This window comes from Vigna angularis, chromosome 2 (assembly GCF_016808095.1).
Source record: "Vigna angularis cultivar LongXiaoDou No.4 chromosome 2, ASM1680809v1, whole genome shotgun sequence".
Classification (NCBI taxonomy): Eukaryota; Viridiplantae; Streptophyta; class Magnoliopsida; order Fabales; family Fabaceae; genus Vigna; species Vigna angularis.
In genome coordinates, this window is record NC_068971.1 from 42467311 (window position 1) to 42481431 (window position 14121).

At 35.0% G+C, this 14121-nt stretch overlaps 1 protein-coding gene and 1 long non-coding RNA gene across 6 annotated transcripts; both read left to right on the plus strand.

The window, feature by feature from the left end:
• Positions 1-684: 684 nt before the first annotated feature.
• On the plus strand, positions 685-10816 carry LOC108323260 (pre-mRNA-processing factor 39-1). Of its 5 annotated transcripts, none has more exons than XM_017555658.2 (14): positions 685-893; positions 1123-1603; positions 2463-2572; positions 3232-3461; positions 4082-4249; positions 4364-4724; positions 5204-5347; positions 6149-6301; positions 6387-6503; positions 7505-7585; positions 7700-7855; positions 8995-9291; positions 10217-10330; positions 10568-10816. In XM_017555658.2, exons 2-14 carry the CDS (start codon positions 1144-1146, stop codon positions 10661-10663), a joined length of 2487 nt encoding a protein of 828 aa, XP_017411147.1. In that variant the 5' UTR covers positions 685-893; positions 1123-1143; the 3' UTR covers positions 10664-10816. The 5 variants fall into 5 exon arrangements, with proteins under 5 accessions (XP_017411147.1, XP_017411144.1, XP_017411146.1 ...); XM_017555655.2 differs by having other exon boundaries at positions 717-866; positions 1119-1603; XM_017555657.2 differs by having other exon boundaries at positions 719-866.
• A 711-nt stretch (positions 10817-11527) lies between these two features.
• LOC128195212 (uncharacterized) lies at positions 11528-13792 on the plus strand. The gene is made up of 3 exons (XR_008246775.1): positions 11528-11726; positions 11834-11925; positions 13485-13792. It is a non-coding gene; the product is annotated as an uncharacterized LOC128195212 (long non-coding RNA).
• The last annotated feature ends 329 nt before the right edge of the window (positions 13793-14121 follow it).

Sequence of the window (14121 nt, forward strand, 5' to 3'; positions counted from 1 at the left end):
ATATACTTTTATACTAAATTATAATTTTCCAAATATATAATATATAAGTAAGTTTTTAAAGATAAATAGTAATTTTATATTTATTTGTTTTGGTGCGCACATTTTGTTTTTATTTTATTTCTATCATTAAATATATAACCGTTTTTTAAAATTATAATAGTTAACTTACTAATTTTATCCTTTAGTTACTTTTGTTTTTCAATTTAATCATTTTATTTTTAAAATTTAACTATATTCTAAATTAAATTAATTATTTAGAACGGTAAAAATACCTATAAAATAAATTAAAACTATTCTATCTAATTATAATCATTTATGTAATTACAATTTTATCATTTTGTATTATTATAAAAAAATAACATGCATATATTTTTCTACAAGTATGCAAAAAGTAATTGACTAAAATAGTAAATTAGTAAAAAACTAAAATAAAAGAAGGTTTTTTAGAGTTTGGGCTCACTAAAAAAGGGCTTCGGAGCGCAACAAATGGGAAGCACCCAGGTCATTCCTTTTGAGTAACCCATGTAATGTATGTGTTGTTACTGAGCAATGACGCCACGAATGTCAGTTTTAACAAAACTAGGCCCATTACATCATAGTATGTTAGCACGGACGGTTCAGATCGTAGCATTATCCACCACGTACGGCATCAGATCTAACAGAACCATCACGCGCCATGGAGCCGCCAACTCCCACTTCTCCGCTATATAACTGCAGCACCTCACGTTTTTATTGCCCTACTTCGCAATTTCAATTCGTGTTACTTGATTTACCACCAAAAACAGCCACCACAGGTTTTAATTTCGTCTTCGAAGAAGGAAAGACGCAATCTTTTCTCGGCGACGAAGTTGTTTCTCTTCTTTGTGGTACTTCGAGCGTTCCCTTCACTCTCGGTTAGGGTTTTGTGTTTGAAACCCTAGGGATTTTAGTGATTGAAAATACCTGTTGATATATTGTCCTGGTTATCTGTCTTTGAAACCAAATTTTGTGTTGTGCTGACGCCTGCATTGGATTATCTGGTGTTGGTGATCTTACATTTCGAATTATTGTTACTATGATTTTGAATTACGGTTTCGCGTTCAACGCCCTCGCTAATTGTTTTTTATGATTTTTGTTAGAAAGGTAAAGACATTTTATTCAAGTATGGCAGATAGTGAATCCGTTGCTACCGAAGCATCCGCTCATTCCGCTGCTGAGGCATATGCTTCGGCTGGTTATGCCGAGTCTGGGTCAAATCCTACTCTCGAGGCAGGTGCTACTGCTGATCAACCGGCTGGAGAAGGAGCTCAGTCCACTTCAACGTATGGATTTGGTTATTCTAATACTGGTGATGTGAATGCGTATACTGGGGATCCGAATTCTGTTCTACAGCAATCCCAATTCAATGCTACTGGTGATACCAAGCCAGCTGGTGGAGTGCCAGATGCTAACGAAGCCTCTGCTGGGGTTGGAAGCACTGCTGCTGAGCCTGCTCTGGCTTCTAACTACAGTTCATCTGTCAACGGTGGTGTAGTCGGTTCAGTGACGAACGGACTTGAAAACGGAAATGCATTGGAAAACATTGACGGGTCGGTTGATGAAAAACAACTCGCAGATGGCTACGGTGTGTATTTTTTTTTTCGTGTTATGAATATATTTTATGAATTTTGTTGTTCTGTCTTTACTTTATTTTTGTGCAAAAGGTTGAGTCCTAAATGTCAAGCTTAGGGGCAGAACTATTTGGTGTATAATCATGAGGAAGACATAAAAGGTCTTAATGGTTTAGTAACTGGCAAATATCTAATAGATCTTGCTGCAAGTTCTTACGATTTACCACGTGAATTAGCAAATCCATGTTGATAGTCAGTGACTTTTTATAACAGTTTTTATATGGAAAAAGGAAGAGTTTTACTCATCACATGCACTGGAAGTGGAGTTGAAGCCTGGAAACAAGTGGTCTCTAATTTACCCGTTTCTATCAACATGATAGTTTGTACCTAGCATACAGGTCTGAGAGAGTAGATGTAGAGTATTTTTTGACGCAAGTCTAACTTTCTTTGTACAGTCAGATAACCACATCTGTTTGAATAAAAAATATGCAGAAGCAATAATGTGATGGTTCTGGTATACGTGATTGAGATATGATGTGAAAGAAAACGAAATAAGTTAGGGTGATGCTGTTTGGATATTTATGTTCGCTTTAATTTCAACTTGCTTGATATTTAGTCTAGGTTAAACTTATAATTTGACATGGTTCAATTCAAAATCATTGATAATATGGATAAAACTTATTTTTTGTACAAATATAACGGTGCACTTAAAAATTGTAGGACTGAAACTAGTGTAATTTTCTGTGGGAGGCTGTCTTTTATATTACTAATCCAATGCTTATTGTATGTGAGGCTTTCAATAGTTTTGTTTTTGTAATGCTTTTGCTCATTTATGAACATGGTGCTATTCATTCAATTTTTTCTTACCATTAGGAGCTGCCTTGTCTGCTGAGGAAGATCGACTGTGGAATATTGTAAGAGCTAATTCTTTAGATTTCAGTGCCTGGATTTCCTTGATTGAAGAGACAGAGAAGGTAGCCGAGGTATGTTTGTTGACTTAAATTAAGTTTTTTGGATGCACTACTATTTTCGTATTTCAGATGCACAAGTTGGGTGGTTGAATAATTTTTTGTATCTAGTGTCTCTGGTTATCGTGTGAGTGTTTTTGGATGTTTATGGCAGAAGAGTTGGCTGCCAAATATACTTGTGAAATATCTGTTTTTATATTTCTTAGAGATTTGCTTTATTCATCACTGTATAACATGTAATACATACCAGTATTCTAACTAGGTTGGCTTTGAATAAATAACTGATTCATTTTGCTTTCAGATTTGTTAAATATATGATATATGATATACAATATAATATGCATTTTATAATGCTATATTTTTGAATTTGTATTTCTGTTGCCTTTGTATTCATAGTTAGAAGTGTCTATATATACAATACTTTTTGTGGGCGGATTCTCTTGTTTTTATTGCAGTAACAGTCAAACAAGTATTTGCAACTTATTAATTTCGTTTGTAATTTTTATTTATGTTACCAAGTAACATCCTCCTCCCCTTTTTCTCTATTTTGTGGATGTTTAATATCCTTAAAATTGTTTGTTCAGTTGTGGAGTTAATGCAATATATTTGATTACTACTGTGTGGGCCTTACTTTTTGATGCTTGTGAAGCTCATTAATGATTTCTCTGTTGAAGGACAATATTCTGAAGATTCGAAGAGTTTATGATTCCTTTCTAGCAGAATTTCCCTTGTGCTACGGTTATTGGAAGAAATATGCTGACCATGAGGCACGACTTGGCTCTATAGATAAAGTTGTTGAGGTGTATGAGCGTGCTGTTCAAGGGGTTACATATTCAGTGGACATTTGGTTGCATTATTGCATATTTGCTATAAGCACGTATGGGGATCCCGACACTGTTCGTAGGTAATGGAAGTTTAGTTGTTTGTCATCCTTTGTTTTTTTATTTTTTATTTTTGCATTGGGAGATTTTGATTTAGTTTTCCATTCACTAGGCTCAGCTGTTTCATGCCTGCTTTCTAACCTAATTTCAGAATGCGTGCAACAGTGATATCTCCCTTTATGGCGGAAAAGCTTTGATGGATTTCATGCCAGAATGTTTTCCATTCTGATGTTTAAATCCTTGGTTTTGAGTCCACTATTTGTGGTAGTTTGAAAATTTTAGGGTCATTTTCTCCAATATACTTTTTTCCATTTCATTTCAAAGTCCATAGTTCTCTAGTTTTTTTTTGGAATGGTAGCTCTCTTTATCTTTGACACTGAGGTGCATCAATTTGCAAATTGCTGCCGAGAAGATCACATCTGGTTAAGGGCTAAGATGGCCTCTATGACTGCTCCATTTCTCAGACATAGTATGATTTATTGCAGGAAGGTAAATGCAGCGTTTGGATGTCTTACATGATGTTACGAGTGATTTGTTTGTTCTCCTTGAACATTAGTGCTGCTGTCTCCCATACATGGATGTGCATCAGTAAATGGATATTTTCAAAAGTGAAATATTAACCAGAACTGTTCACATGTTTCAGGCTTTTCGAACGAGGATTGGCTTATGTTGGAACAGATTATCTTTCTTTTCCCCTCTGGGATAAATACATTGAATATGAGTACATGCAGCAGGACTGGGCTCGCCTTGCCATAATTTACACCAGAATATTAGAGAATCCAAATCAACAATTAGATCGGTATTTCAGCAGGTGATTATGTGTTTTAAATTCATTTATCCTCTATTATCAGTAGAAAATTGTTCTTGTTTATGTGCTCTGTTTTTGGGGGTTGATTTTAAACCCTTGGTGGTCACGGTGTTGCAGCTTCAAGGAGTTAGCTGGAAACCGACCTTTGTCAGAGTTACGAACTGCTGAAGAAGCTGCTGTAAGTGTTGCTTCAGAGGCTACTGCTGGACAAGGTGCTGAGGGAGAGGTTCATCCTGATGGTGCAGAGAAGTCTCCTAAATCTGTAAGTGCTGGCTTAACAGAAGCAGAAGAGTTGGAGAAGTATATCGCCATAAGAGAAGAGATCTATAAAAAAGCTAAAGAGTTCGATTCTAAGATCATTGGTTTTGAAACAGCCATCCGAAGGCCCTATTTTCACGTCCGGCCTCTCAATGTTGGAGAGCTCGAAAATTGGCACAACTATCTGGACTTTTTAGAAAGGGAAGGTGACATAAGCAAGGTACAAATGGTTTCCTTTAAGTTTGCATTGTGTTACTGATTTTTATTGTTATAGATTGACTTACAGTAAGTAATATCTGTTGCATTATATGTTTTATTGGCTAATCCGTTGGATGAAGCAACTTTTTAATCGGGAAATTGAACTGAGACTAAAGCATGGGCCTTCAATTTGGTTTCTTGAGGCTAAGTACTTCAAACCCTATTTTGTCGGAGGACATTCTAGGTTCGTCATGCATTTGTAAAAATTCACTCTTTTTAAAGTGCGAATGTTATGCATGCAGGTGTCTTGTTATCTTCCTAATCATCTGTCACAGGCAAGGAGGGTCCCTCCTTTCATATTTGAGGGGCCTCTCTGTCCCGCTAAGGAGTATTTCTTGATGCTTTGTATTTTCCTTTTATGTTTATATTGTTGGTTTTTCTTGTGTCTTTATTATCATTGATAACAATTTTTACAACAATCTGATTTTTTGTGTGATTTAGATTGTCAAGTTGTATGAGAGGTGTGTCATTGCATGTGCCAATTATCCTGAGTATTGGATACGCTATGTTTTGTGTATGGAAGCCAGTGGAAATATGGATCTTGCAAATAATGTTCTTGCCCGAGCCACCCAAGTCTTTGTTAAGGTAATTTCATCTAAATATAATTCATAGAGATGCATTTATTTTTGAGTTCATATAAAGTTTTTAAACTTTGGATGAAGTGAGCAAGCGATTTATCTACTTGAACTTGTGTGATGATATGCTCAAAGTCAAACCTGCCTCATTAGGGGAATAGTAGTTGATTATAGTTAATGTTTCAGAATAAGAGCTTTCAGCTTTCTCAATATTTATTATCCATTTAGAATGTTGATGACTTTGTGACTTCTGGGACTTGTCACTTCTAATCATGTGAAAAAATGATAACATTTCCTTAAGTATGTTTTGACTAGAAATATAGAAGTGGTATTGTAATGCTGTATTGTTTGGTTTTTTTCATCTATATTTTACCGTTTTTGCGTGAGAGTGATTTCTTTGAAGATACATTGCACCAAGTTGTGGATATATAAAAGTGTAATTCTTTTCTCTTGACATATGGCCCGTCTGAGGTGAGAGAATCTTTTATATGTTGATTTGTCGAAACTCAATTATATAGAAGGCCTAGTAATGGTGGTAGCAATAATTTAGTTTCAGACATTTGCTTTTAGAGGCATTGATACTATGTTGAAAATCACGTTTCCTAAAATTTGAACTTCTAAGGTAATAAGTGGATGGCCCAATAGTGTTTTTGTATATCTGTCATTATTTTGGCCTGTCAGTGAGTCATACATATGCATTCCATTTGTTGGTCCCTTTTCTTGATTTAGACAATGTAGTGTTCAGTAGTGCCCGAGAAGAGTTAACATTAATTTTTCAGTTTAGTCATTTTGTTTGTTTATTATAATGCAGAGACAACCGGAGATACATCTTTTTTCTGCGCGGTTTAAGGAGCAGAATGGAGATATAGAGGGTGCTAGAGCTGCCTATCAGCTTGTGCATACTGAAACTTCCCCTGGTCTTCTTGAAGCAATAATCAGGCATGCCAATATGGAACGCCGATTGGTATACTGGCTTGAGAAACTCTTTCTAGATTTGACTTAATTCTAGGCTGATTTGTTTACATATTTTCTATACATTGATATTACAGGGAAAAATGGAGGATGCCTTCTCCTTGTATGAACAGGCCATAGCTATTGAGAAAGGAAAAGAACATTCACAAACATTACCGATGTTGTTTGCTCAGTATTCTCGATTTGTTTATTTGGTATGTCCTTAACATTTTTTTATGCAAATACTCTTCTGTGTCTTTGTTCCTATCTAAAGCTGGCTATTGTTTTTAAATGCATTCCTTTTTCTTTTCAGAAGAAAAGTATTCAGCTCCCTTAAACTTTTGATGTGTTTGCTAGTGAACAAGTTAAACTTGTCTTAATTGTTCCTTAAACTTGGGTTTCTTTGCAATTAAATACTTGAAACTTTATATCTTTTTGGTTCATAGTGCCCAAATTTCAATTTTATCTCATTCCTTGAAGTTTCATCTTTTGTGAATAGTCTTTGATATTAAATTCAAATTAGTTTAAATAATTTATTGGTTTTATTTGTATGAATAAGTTTTTCAAACTTTAATATAATAGAATTTATAATTTAAAACTGAATAAAGGCTTTTTGATTATTTGTTATTCTAAATTTGTATTTTTACTATATATCAAAAACTGAATATATATATATATATATATATATATATATATATATAAAATCATGTGACAAATGGAATAAAAAGTCCATGAATAATTGAAAAATAGCTTAAATAATTTAAATCTAATGTGATCTAAAGAACTATTTGTACAAGTTAAAGTTTGAGGTATTATTTTTAAAAAACGGTAAAGTTTAAAGTATTGATTAGGGTTAAAAGAAGTTGACGGTTTTGCATTGCAAATAATATAAAGATCACGGATAACTAGTATAAAGATTAAGGATCACTAGGATAAAATTGAAGTTTAGGATCTCTATTTGTAAGGGGTTGAATGCCTTTTTCCTTGTTTTAAGCTTGCCTATTGGTTTTAGAATGCCAACTACTGGTAGTTTGATTAATTTAAACCACAGCTAATTTATTTTAGCATGTCTTCATTCTGTTAAATTATACTAGCTGTTTTGCCTGTATACTTCTCTTGTATGGAAATAAATAAAGCATCCAAATTATTTTAGGAAGAGAATTACTAATTCAAGTTTTTGCAACTATTCTTTTAATACTTCTCATTTTTTCATTAGGCTTCTGGGAATGCAGAGAAGGCAAGACAGATTTTAGTTGAGGGGCTGGAGAATGTTTTGTTGTCAAAACCAGTTCTCGAGGTCTGTCTTAACTTTATCTATGTTCACTTTGATTACGTACTTAGAGATTCTTCTCTTTATTTTTGTAATGATGTTTCTCATATCTAATGAGATTCTTAATTCAATAACATGCAGGCCTTATTGCATTTTGAGGCTATTCAACCCTTTCCAAAGCGAGTTGATATCGACTTTCTGGAGTCATGGGTTTGCAAATTCATAATGCCTAACTCAGAGAGTCCTAGTGTAGCTAGTGCAATTGAGCGTGAGGAACTTTCTAGTATTTTTCTGGAGGTTAGTCCTTTTATCAAGGATGTTCTAGAATGTGTTTTATGAGTTTCCTTGAGTAATTAAATATTGCTTTAGGATTTTTTTTTTTTACTTTTTCTGGTGTATGTTTATTAGTTATTATTCCATCTACAATAAGTGGTTTTTCTGGAAAATTGGGTTGTCTAAGTTTCCAGTGGGTCAATTGATCCTTGTAACTGACTGCCAGTGATGACATCCACTTTGAAACGTGAAATGCAATCGATGCTACTTTAGTAAAGAAATATATAATGGATGGTTTAATCCATAGTCTATTGATAATTGTTAACCTTGAGGTTGTGACAGGAAAGTGCAGGTGCTTACTTCTGTGTCTAGTGTGTGAGTGTGTGTTTGTCTTTTCCAGTAATGAGATTGAGAAGAGATAATGGTAATCTATCAAACATTGGTTTAATTTATTGATTTTGGTAGCCCTTGATCAGAAGTTTAGTTCTTTTAACACTAACTCAACTCTCATTTGCAGTACTAGTCTTATTATTGGATAACTGGTATGGCTAGCTGTTACTAGGGGCACGGCCTAGTTTTAATAAAATTATTGTTTTTGAAAATTTTAAGTTACCATGGATCATTTATGTATTGTGGGCTATGATGTATGCCAGGAAATCAGAATTTCATTCAAGTCTTTGAATGATAATGATTTGAATGGAAACTGGAAAATCATGACCAAAATAGAAGGTTGAACATGTTCACAGTATAAATATAGGAGTGAGTGGAGGGAATTTAGCAGAGGGGCATATTGATATGTTTCTCTGCCTTAAATTTTTAACTTGTCTTTCTGAACGGTTTTGAAATGGTAATTGCCTTGAATTTAACTTGTGCCTCTTTGAATGGTTTTGAAATGGTAGTTTATTTTGTAACAGTGCTTCACAAATACCATTGGCAGTATAATATATCTTTGTTCTATTCCGGTCTCTTTATAATTATTTTAATTGAACACATTTTTTAGATATTGTACATCTATTTGATGGTCTTTTGCTATTGTTTTCAAAGAACTATTATATCTTATTTTTTTTAATAAGTATGTGTCTGTTTTCGAAGGCCTTATCTTTCTATACTTGTTGAATTATGATTTGAATATTATTAATTTTTGTGAATTGTTTATTTTCCAGTTTTTGAATCTCTTTGGAGATGTTCAATCAATCAAGAGAGCAGAGGATATGCATGCCAAATTGTTTTTGCCACACAGAAGCATGTCAGAGTTGAAGAAACGTCATGCTGAGGATTTCTTAGCTTCAGACAAAGTTAAAGCGTCAAGAACTTATTCTGCTCAATCACCTGCCCAATCCGTGATTGGTGCGTATCCAAATGCACAAAACCAATGGACTAATTATGGAGTACAACCTCAAACTTGGCCTCCGGTTACACAAGCACAGGGGCAACAGTGGACTGCTGGCTACACCCAGCAGGTATGGTATCCTTTCTTATTTGCTGGCATATTGTGTATGTGGGGTTTATACGTGTGAATCACTAATCCTGGATATTGTTTTGGCTGTTTAGACTGTCAAATCTGTCTAGCAATATAGTGTTCACTATTTTTGTGTGCTATACTTGTTAATCAGATATGATCCTGATTGTGTTTTTAGAAACGAATGTGGACATGTAAGACGTGACAAACGCACTCCACTAAGCTTCAGCATTATTTAATTAGAAGTTTTGCTTATTAAATTCTTGCAATTTAACTCCATGATTGCTTCAAGCATCTTTATCAAAGCTAGCACCATTGAGCTTGTGTTTTCACAATTTTCTTATTATACTATCTCATTTTATGGAGTTAAAATTAATATTTATACTAATTTTAATTTTATCATTTTATTTAATTAAAAAATATCTGTTATTATTTTCTATATTGATGTGTAATTTATAATTTGAATGAAAACAATGTTGGAAAGACAATACAGATTCATATTTTGCATAAAAGAAGAGAATAATAGTTTTAGGGTTTGAAATATTGAAAATTAAAATATATTTTAGGATGAAATAAGAAAATGATGTGTACTCAAAAGTGGTATTCCCACTGTATGCTGTTATAGATTATAACTTGTAGATTATAGATGAACATCGTATCATGAATGCGCATAGTTTTGGTGTGTACTAAAATGATTACTATTTCTATGACGGAGCTAAGATGTTTTACTCGTGTTCTGTGTCATTCTGTGTTTGTACACCTATATTCATAAAATAAGCACCTGAATTAGGTGTAATTTTAATTCGTTGTTTAATTGAAACGGTTATATTATTGTGTTATCAAACTGTTATCATTCTCCGCCAATTGTTTTAGCAAGTTGATAGAGTGATATATGTTCTATACTGATTCATTCTGATTTGGTGCAGGCTTCTTATGGGGCTTATGCTGGATATGGCGGCAATTATGCAAATTCTCAATTGCCCGCATCAGTTCCACCGAGTACTGCATACGGGGCCTATCCTCCTTCTTATCCTGCACAGGTACAAAGCAGTATTTATTTATTTAGTTGATTATTTGGCCCCTAACATGTATTTGGATTAGTGGATACCATGGAACTTTTATTGTGATTTCTTTTTGTAAGGGAAAGTGATCGAATAAAACTAACCATGCTAATGTTGTTTGTTGTTTATATATTTCGATAGATAGATAGCTTCTGGTAAACATAATCATGATTAGTTTTATTAAGGTTGATTCTTTTGTATGAATTTGAATTTCAGCCGGCGGTTCCTCAACAGCCCTATGCGCAACCTGTTGCAGCCCCTGCACAGCAACCTGCTGCAGTTCCTCAAGCCTATTACGGTAGTTATTACTGAGTTCACAAAATGAGCTTCGTACCATTTTCGCCTCCTGTATTTTTTTTTCCTTTATTTTATAGGGTAATTTGATATTAGGTATGGAGTACAGTTGTAGTTATACTGCTGAAAATAGAAAATTGTTTGACTAATTTGCTATTGTTTTTTTAGTTATTTCTGTGTACATTCTATTGGTAATTATTTTCTTTTCACCGGTATACTTTTTTTTAATGCGGATTAAGTAACATTTAAGGCTGCTGGCAAATTTGGTCACTTAAATTCAGTTAAGTTCGTCTTTAAAATTTTATACAATTTTACTTAGTCTATGTTTCCCCCTTTTAAACGAATCTGTGCATAAAATAGGTTTTCGTCAAGTTATGTAATTTTGGGTTTTCATTATGAATTTAAACAATTAATTTTAGAGTTGAAAGCGGGGTAAATTATAGAATGTTGTTTAAAAGACAACAGTTTAAAGGGAATCAAAGCTGTCGGGAAGAAAGAAGAACTTGAAACAACATATTAATATAAAGAATTGTAATTAAATAAACAAGCAATTTAATAAAAAACTAATTCTTTTGTTATTTTGATTGAATAATTTATAATCTATCATATATTTTTTTTCAATCATTTTTCTGTGAGATCCCGGTAAATTAGAAGCGTAATTAGGTGTCAAATCAGCATTTATTACGCTGCTGAATCACCTGGCTGCTTCCATGAATGCGTCGCGCCACACGTCCCAGTGCATTAAAAACGCACAAAACTCTGCATGCACACACGCCACTTGTCGTTGGAAGCTTCTGTTTCAGAGTTTGGTATGCAGGTGTCCGTTTGGGAGACGTTCGTTCAAACGAATGTGAGTTAAACAAAATCAGATTTTCGAAAACCCTTCCACTCACCTGCATCACTCACCTTCTTTCTCTGAAACCTAAAATCTTCCATTTTCTCTGATCTCTCTCTAGAACCAGTTGCCCTTCTCTCTTCTGTAACTCATCTTCTTCTTCTCCGATTCACTTTCCAGAACCATAGGAACGTTCGTCCTGCTGTGATCTTTCATTTGGACCGAACAGAACTTGGATCGGAACTGGTAAGTTTTCCTTTCTACACGTCGTCTCCTCTGGTTTCATGCGAACCCTGGTTTTGGTTGCATGCATGAGTTCTAGGTCTGAATTATGTTGATTTTTGGTGTCTTAGATTTACGTGGGAACTGTTGAGCGAAGCCTGGGTGTAAGACGTGGTTAGAGGAAAACCTAAAATCTTGTTATTGGAAGTTCACTGCTATCCAGGTAAGGGAAGCTTATATGTTTAATTTATACTGTATGTTGTATGATCTGAGTTGTATGAATGAAAAATATAAGGTTTGAGTTGTATGGATGATCACTGTTATTGTGCATGTATGAACTGCATGATGTTTGAGCTGTATGGTTGACCACTGTTATGGAATCTGGTTTTCTGATTTTGAATTATCTGTCATGAACGATCACTGTTTGCATGGATTGTATATATTGTTGGTGGTTTGAAACGCATGTTGATTTGATTATGGATGAATGGAGTATGGTTATGGTAGAGTTAGAATGATTAAAATGTTGAAATCTGTATGAGAACGATGTTAATGTGAAATAAATCTGGAATGAAAGTTATAAAGTTTATAAATTTGAAATCTGGAAAGTTCTGCTAAGGTTGAGAAATCTGAAATTTTATTCATCCCCTTTGATAAATGACGCTCGTCACTGAACGGTCTTAAACCGTTCGGTTTTCCTTAAATAAACTTAGAATGGGATTCCTTCATTTGGAAAGAATTCTGCTCGTGAACGAGCGTCCCCATTTTAATACTGGAGAGCGTTCGACCTCATGTCGAGCGTTCGTCTCTGAGAGCGTTCGACCTCATGTCGAGCGTTCGTGTTTGATTACGTTCGACCTTATGTAGAGCGATTGCCTTTGATAGCGTTCGTCGTTGAGAGCGTTCGACCTCATGTCGAGCGTTCGTCTCTAAGAGCGTTCGACCTCATGTCGAGCGTTCGTCTTTAATTGCGTTCGACCTCATGTCGAGCGTTCGTCTTTGATAACGTACGGCTTCATGTCGAGCGTCCACCTTTGATAACGATTCGACCTTATGTCGAGCATTCGTCTTTAATATCGTTCGGTCTTATATCAAACGTTCGTTCTAAATCGAGCAAGGTCTCCTATCCAGCGCTCGTACAATTGAATAATTATCTGATATCAAATAGCGTTCGTCCATACAGTTAATTAACGTTCGTCTTTTTATGAAAGTGGAACATAGAATGAAAATGTGAATTAATGAAAGAGTTAAGGTGTGAGAACGATTTAAGAAATGAAGTTATGATATTGATATTTGAACGAGCGTTCCAAGGAAGAACGACTCTGATTTCTATATTGGATATTGACTTTGGTAAAGTATGACTGTGGATAAGTTAAGACTCGCTGTCCATCCTGATGTTCCGTGATACGCCTCTTCAAGTAGAAGGGGGTATTCATGTGTGGGAACGGCAGGAGGTCCTTAGTCCATAAGTTAACATGGGCGACGTAAGAACGGACTTACCTCGAGTGGCAGCTGTTTGGTGTATCCCAGTTACTACATCACTCGGGTGCAAGGACGCTTGTAACTACACAGATTCATACAGTCCGGACGGTCTGTCTTATTATACGTCTTCGTATGTTTATTATTTGATGAATCACTTGCTGTATGTGTGTTTTGAAATGTAAATGTATGTGTTGATTGTATAAATTAAATATTATAAGCTTACCCTTGCGTTTCCATTGTGTTGTCTACTGTCCATGTACGTTCGTCTTGTCTTGCAATGATCATCCGTGTGGATGTGAGCAGATGGTGGTGCATCCCTTGAGCAAATGCTGGAAGAAGAAAATTTGGATGAAACAAATCTGGTGGAAGTTGATGTGAAGGCCGAGCCTTAGAGCGCTCGTTAGAATAGATCTGTGAACGTTAGTGTAGTAAACGTTCGGCCAAGTATTTTGTAAGGTCGTTCGTCTTAAGCTTCTAATTTTTGTTTTGTCGTACGTTGTTTTATACATTTAAGAACGTTCGTTTCAGATTCTCATGGCCAGCGTTTATGCGCCTTCTTTTGTACTGATGTCGTTCGGCTTTTAAATCCTAATTTTAATGCAAAGACTGTTTATGTTACTGTTAATTGTAATTAATTCTGAATTATGGTAATTACTGTATTTTGGGATGTTACATTAGTGGTATCAGAGCAGTTTTGTTCTCTTAAGGACGTTGTAGGGTTATGAGTGCACTGTGTTTTTGCTGTGTGCTTATTGCATGTTTAATGAGTTATTGTTATTTAACTCTTGGACATATCTAACGCTCGTTTTTCTCTGTATCCAGAGAACGAATGGCACCTAGACTCCCTCCTCCCCCGCAGCCTAACGAACCTGATACGTCCAACAACGCTAGGTTGTTGGAGACGGTGATAGACCGCTTACAGCAACAAAATACGACCCTC

Bases quoted from the DNA above. Each gene is read 5' to 3' on its own strand.
- LOC108323260 (XM_017555658.2), top strand. From the start codon at position 1,144: ATGGCAGATAGTGAATCCGTTGCTACCGAAGCATCCGCTCATTCCGCT. The intron at 6,504-7,504 runs GTATGTCCTTAA...TTTTTTCATTAG, and splicing joins ATTCTCGATTTGTTTATTTG to GCTTCTGGGAATGCAGAGAA. The intron at 9,292-10,216 runs GTATGGTATCCT...GATTTGGTGCAG, and splicing joins CTGCTGGCTACACCCAGCAG to GCTTCTTATGGGGCTTATGC.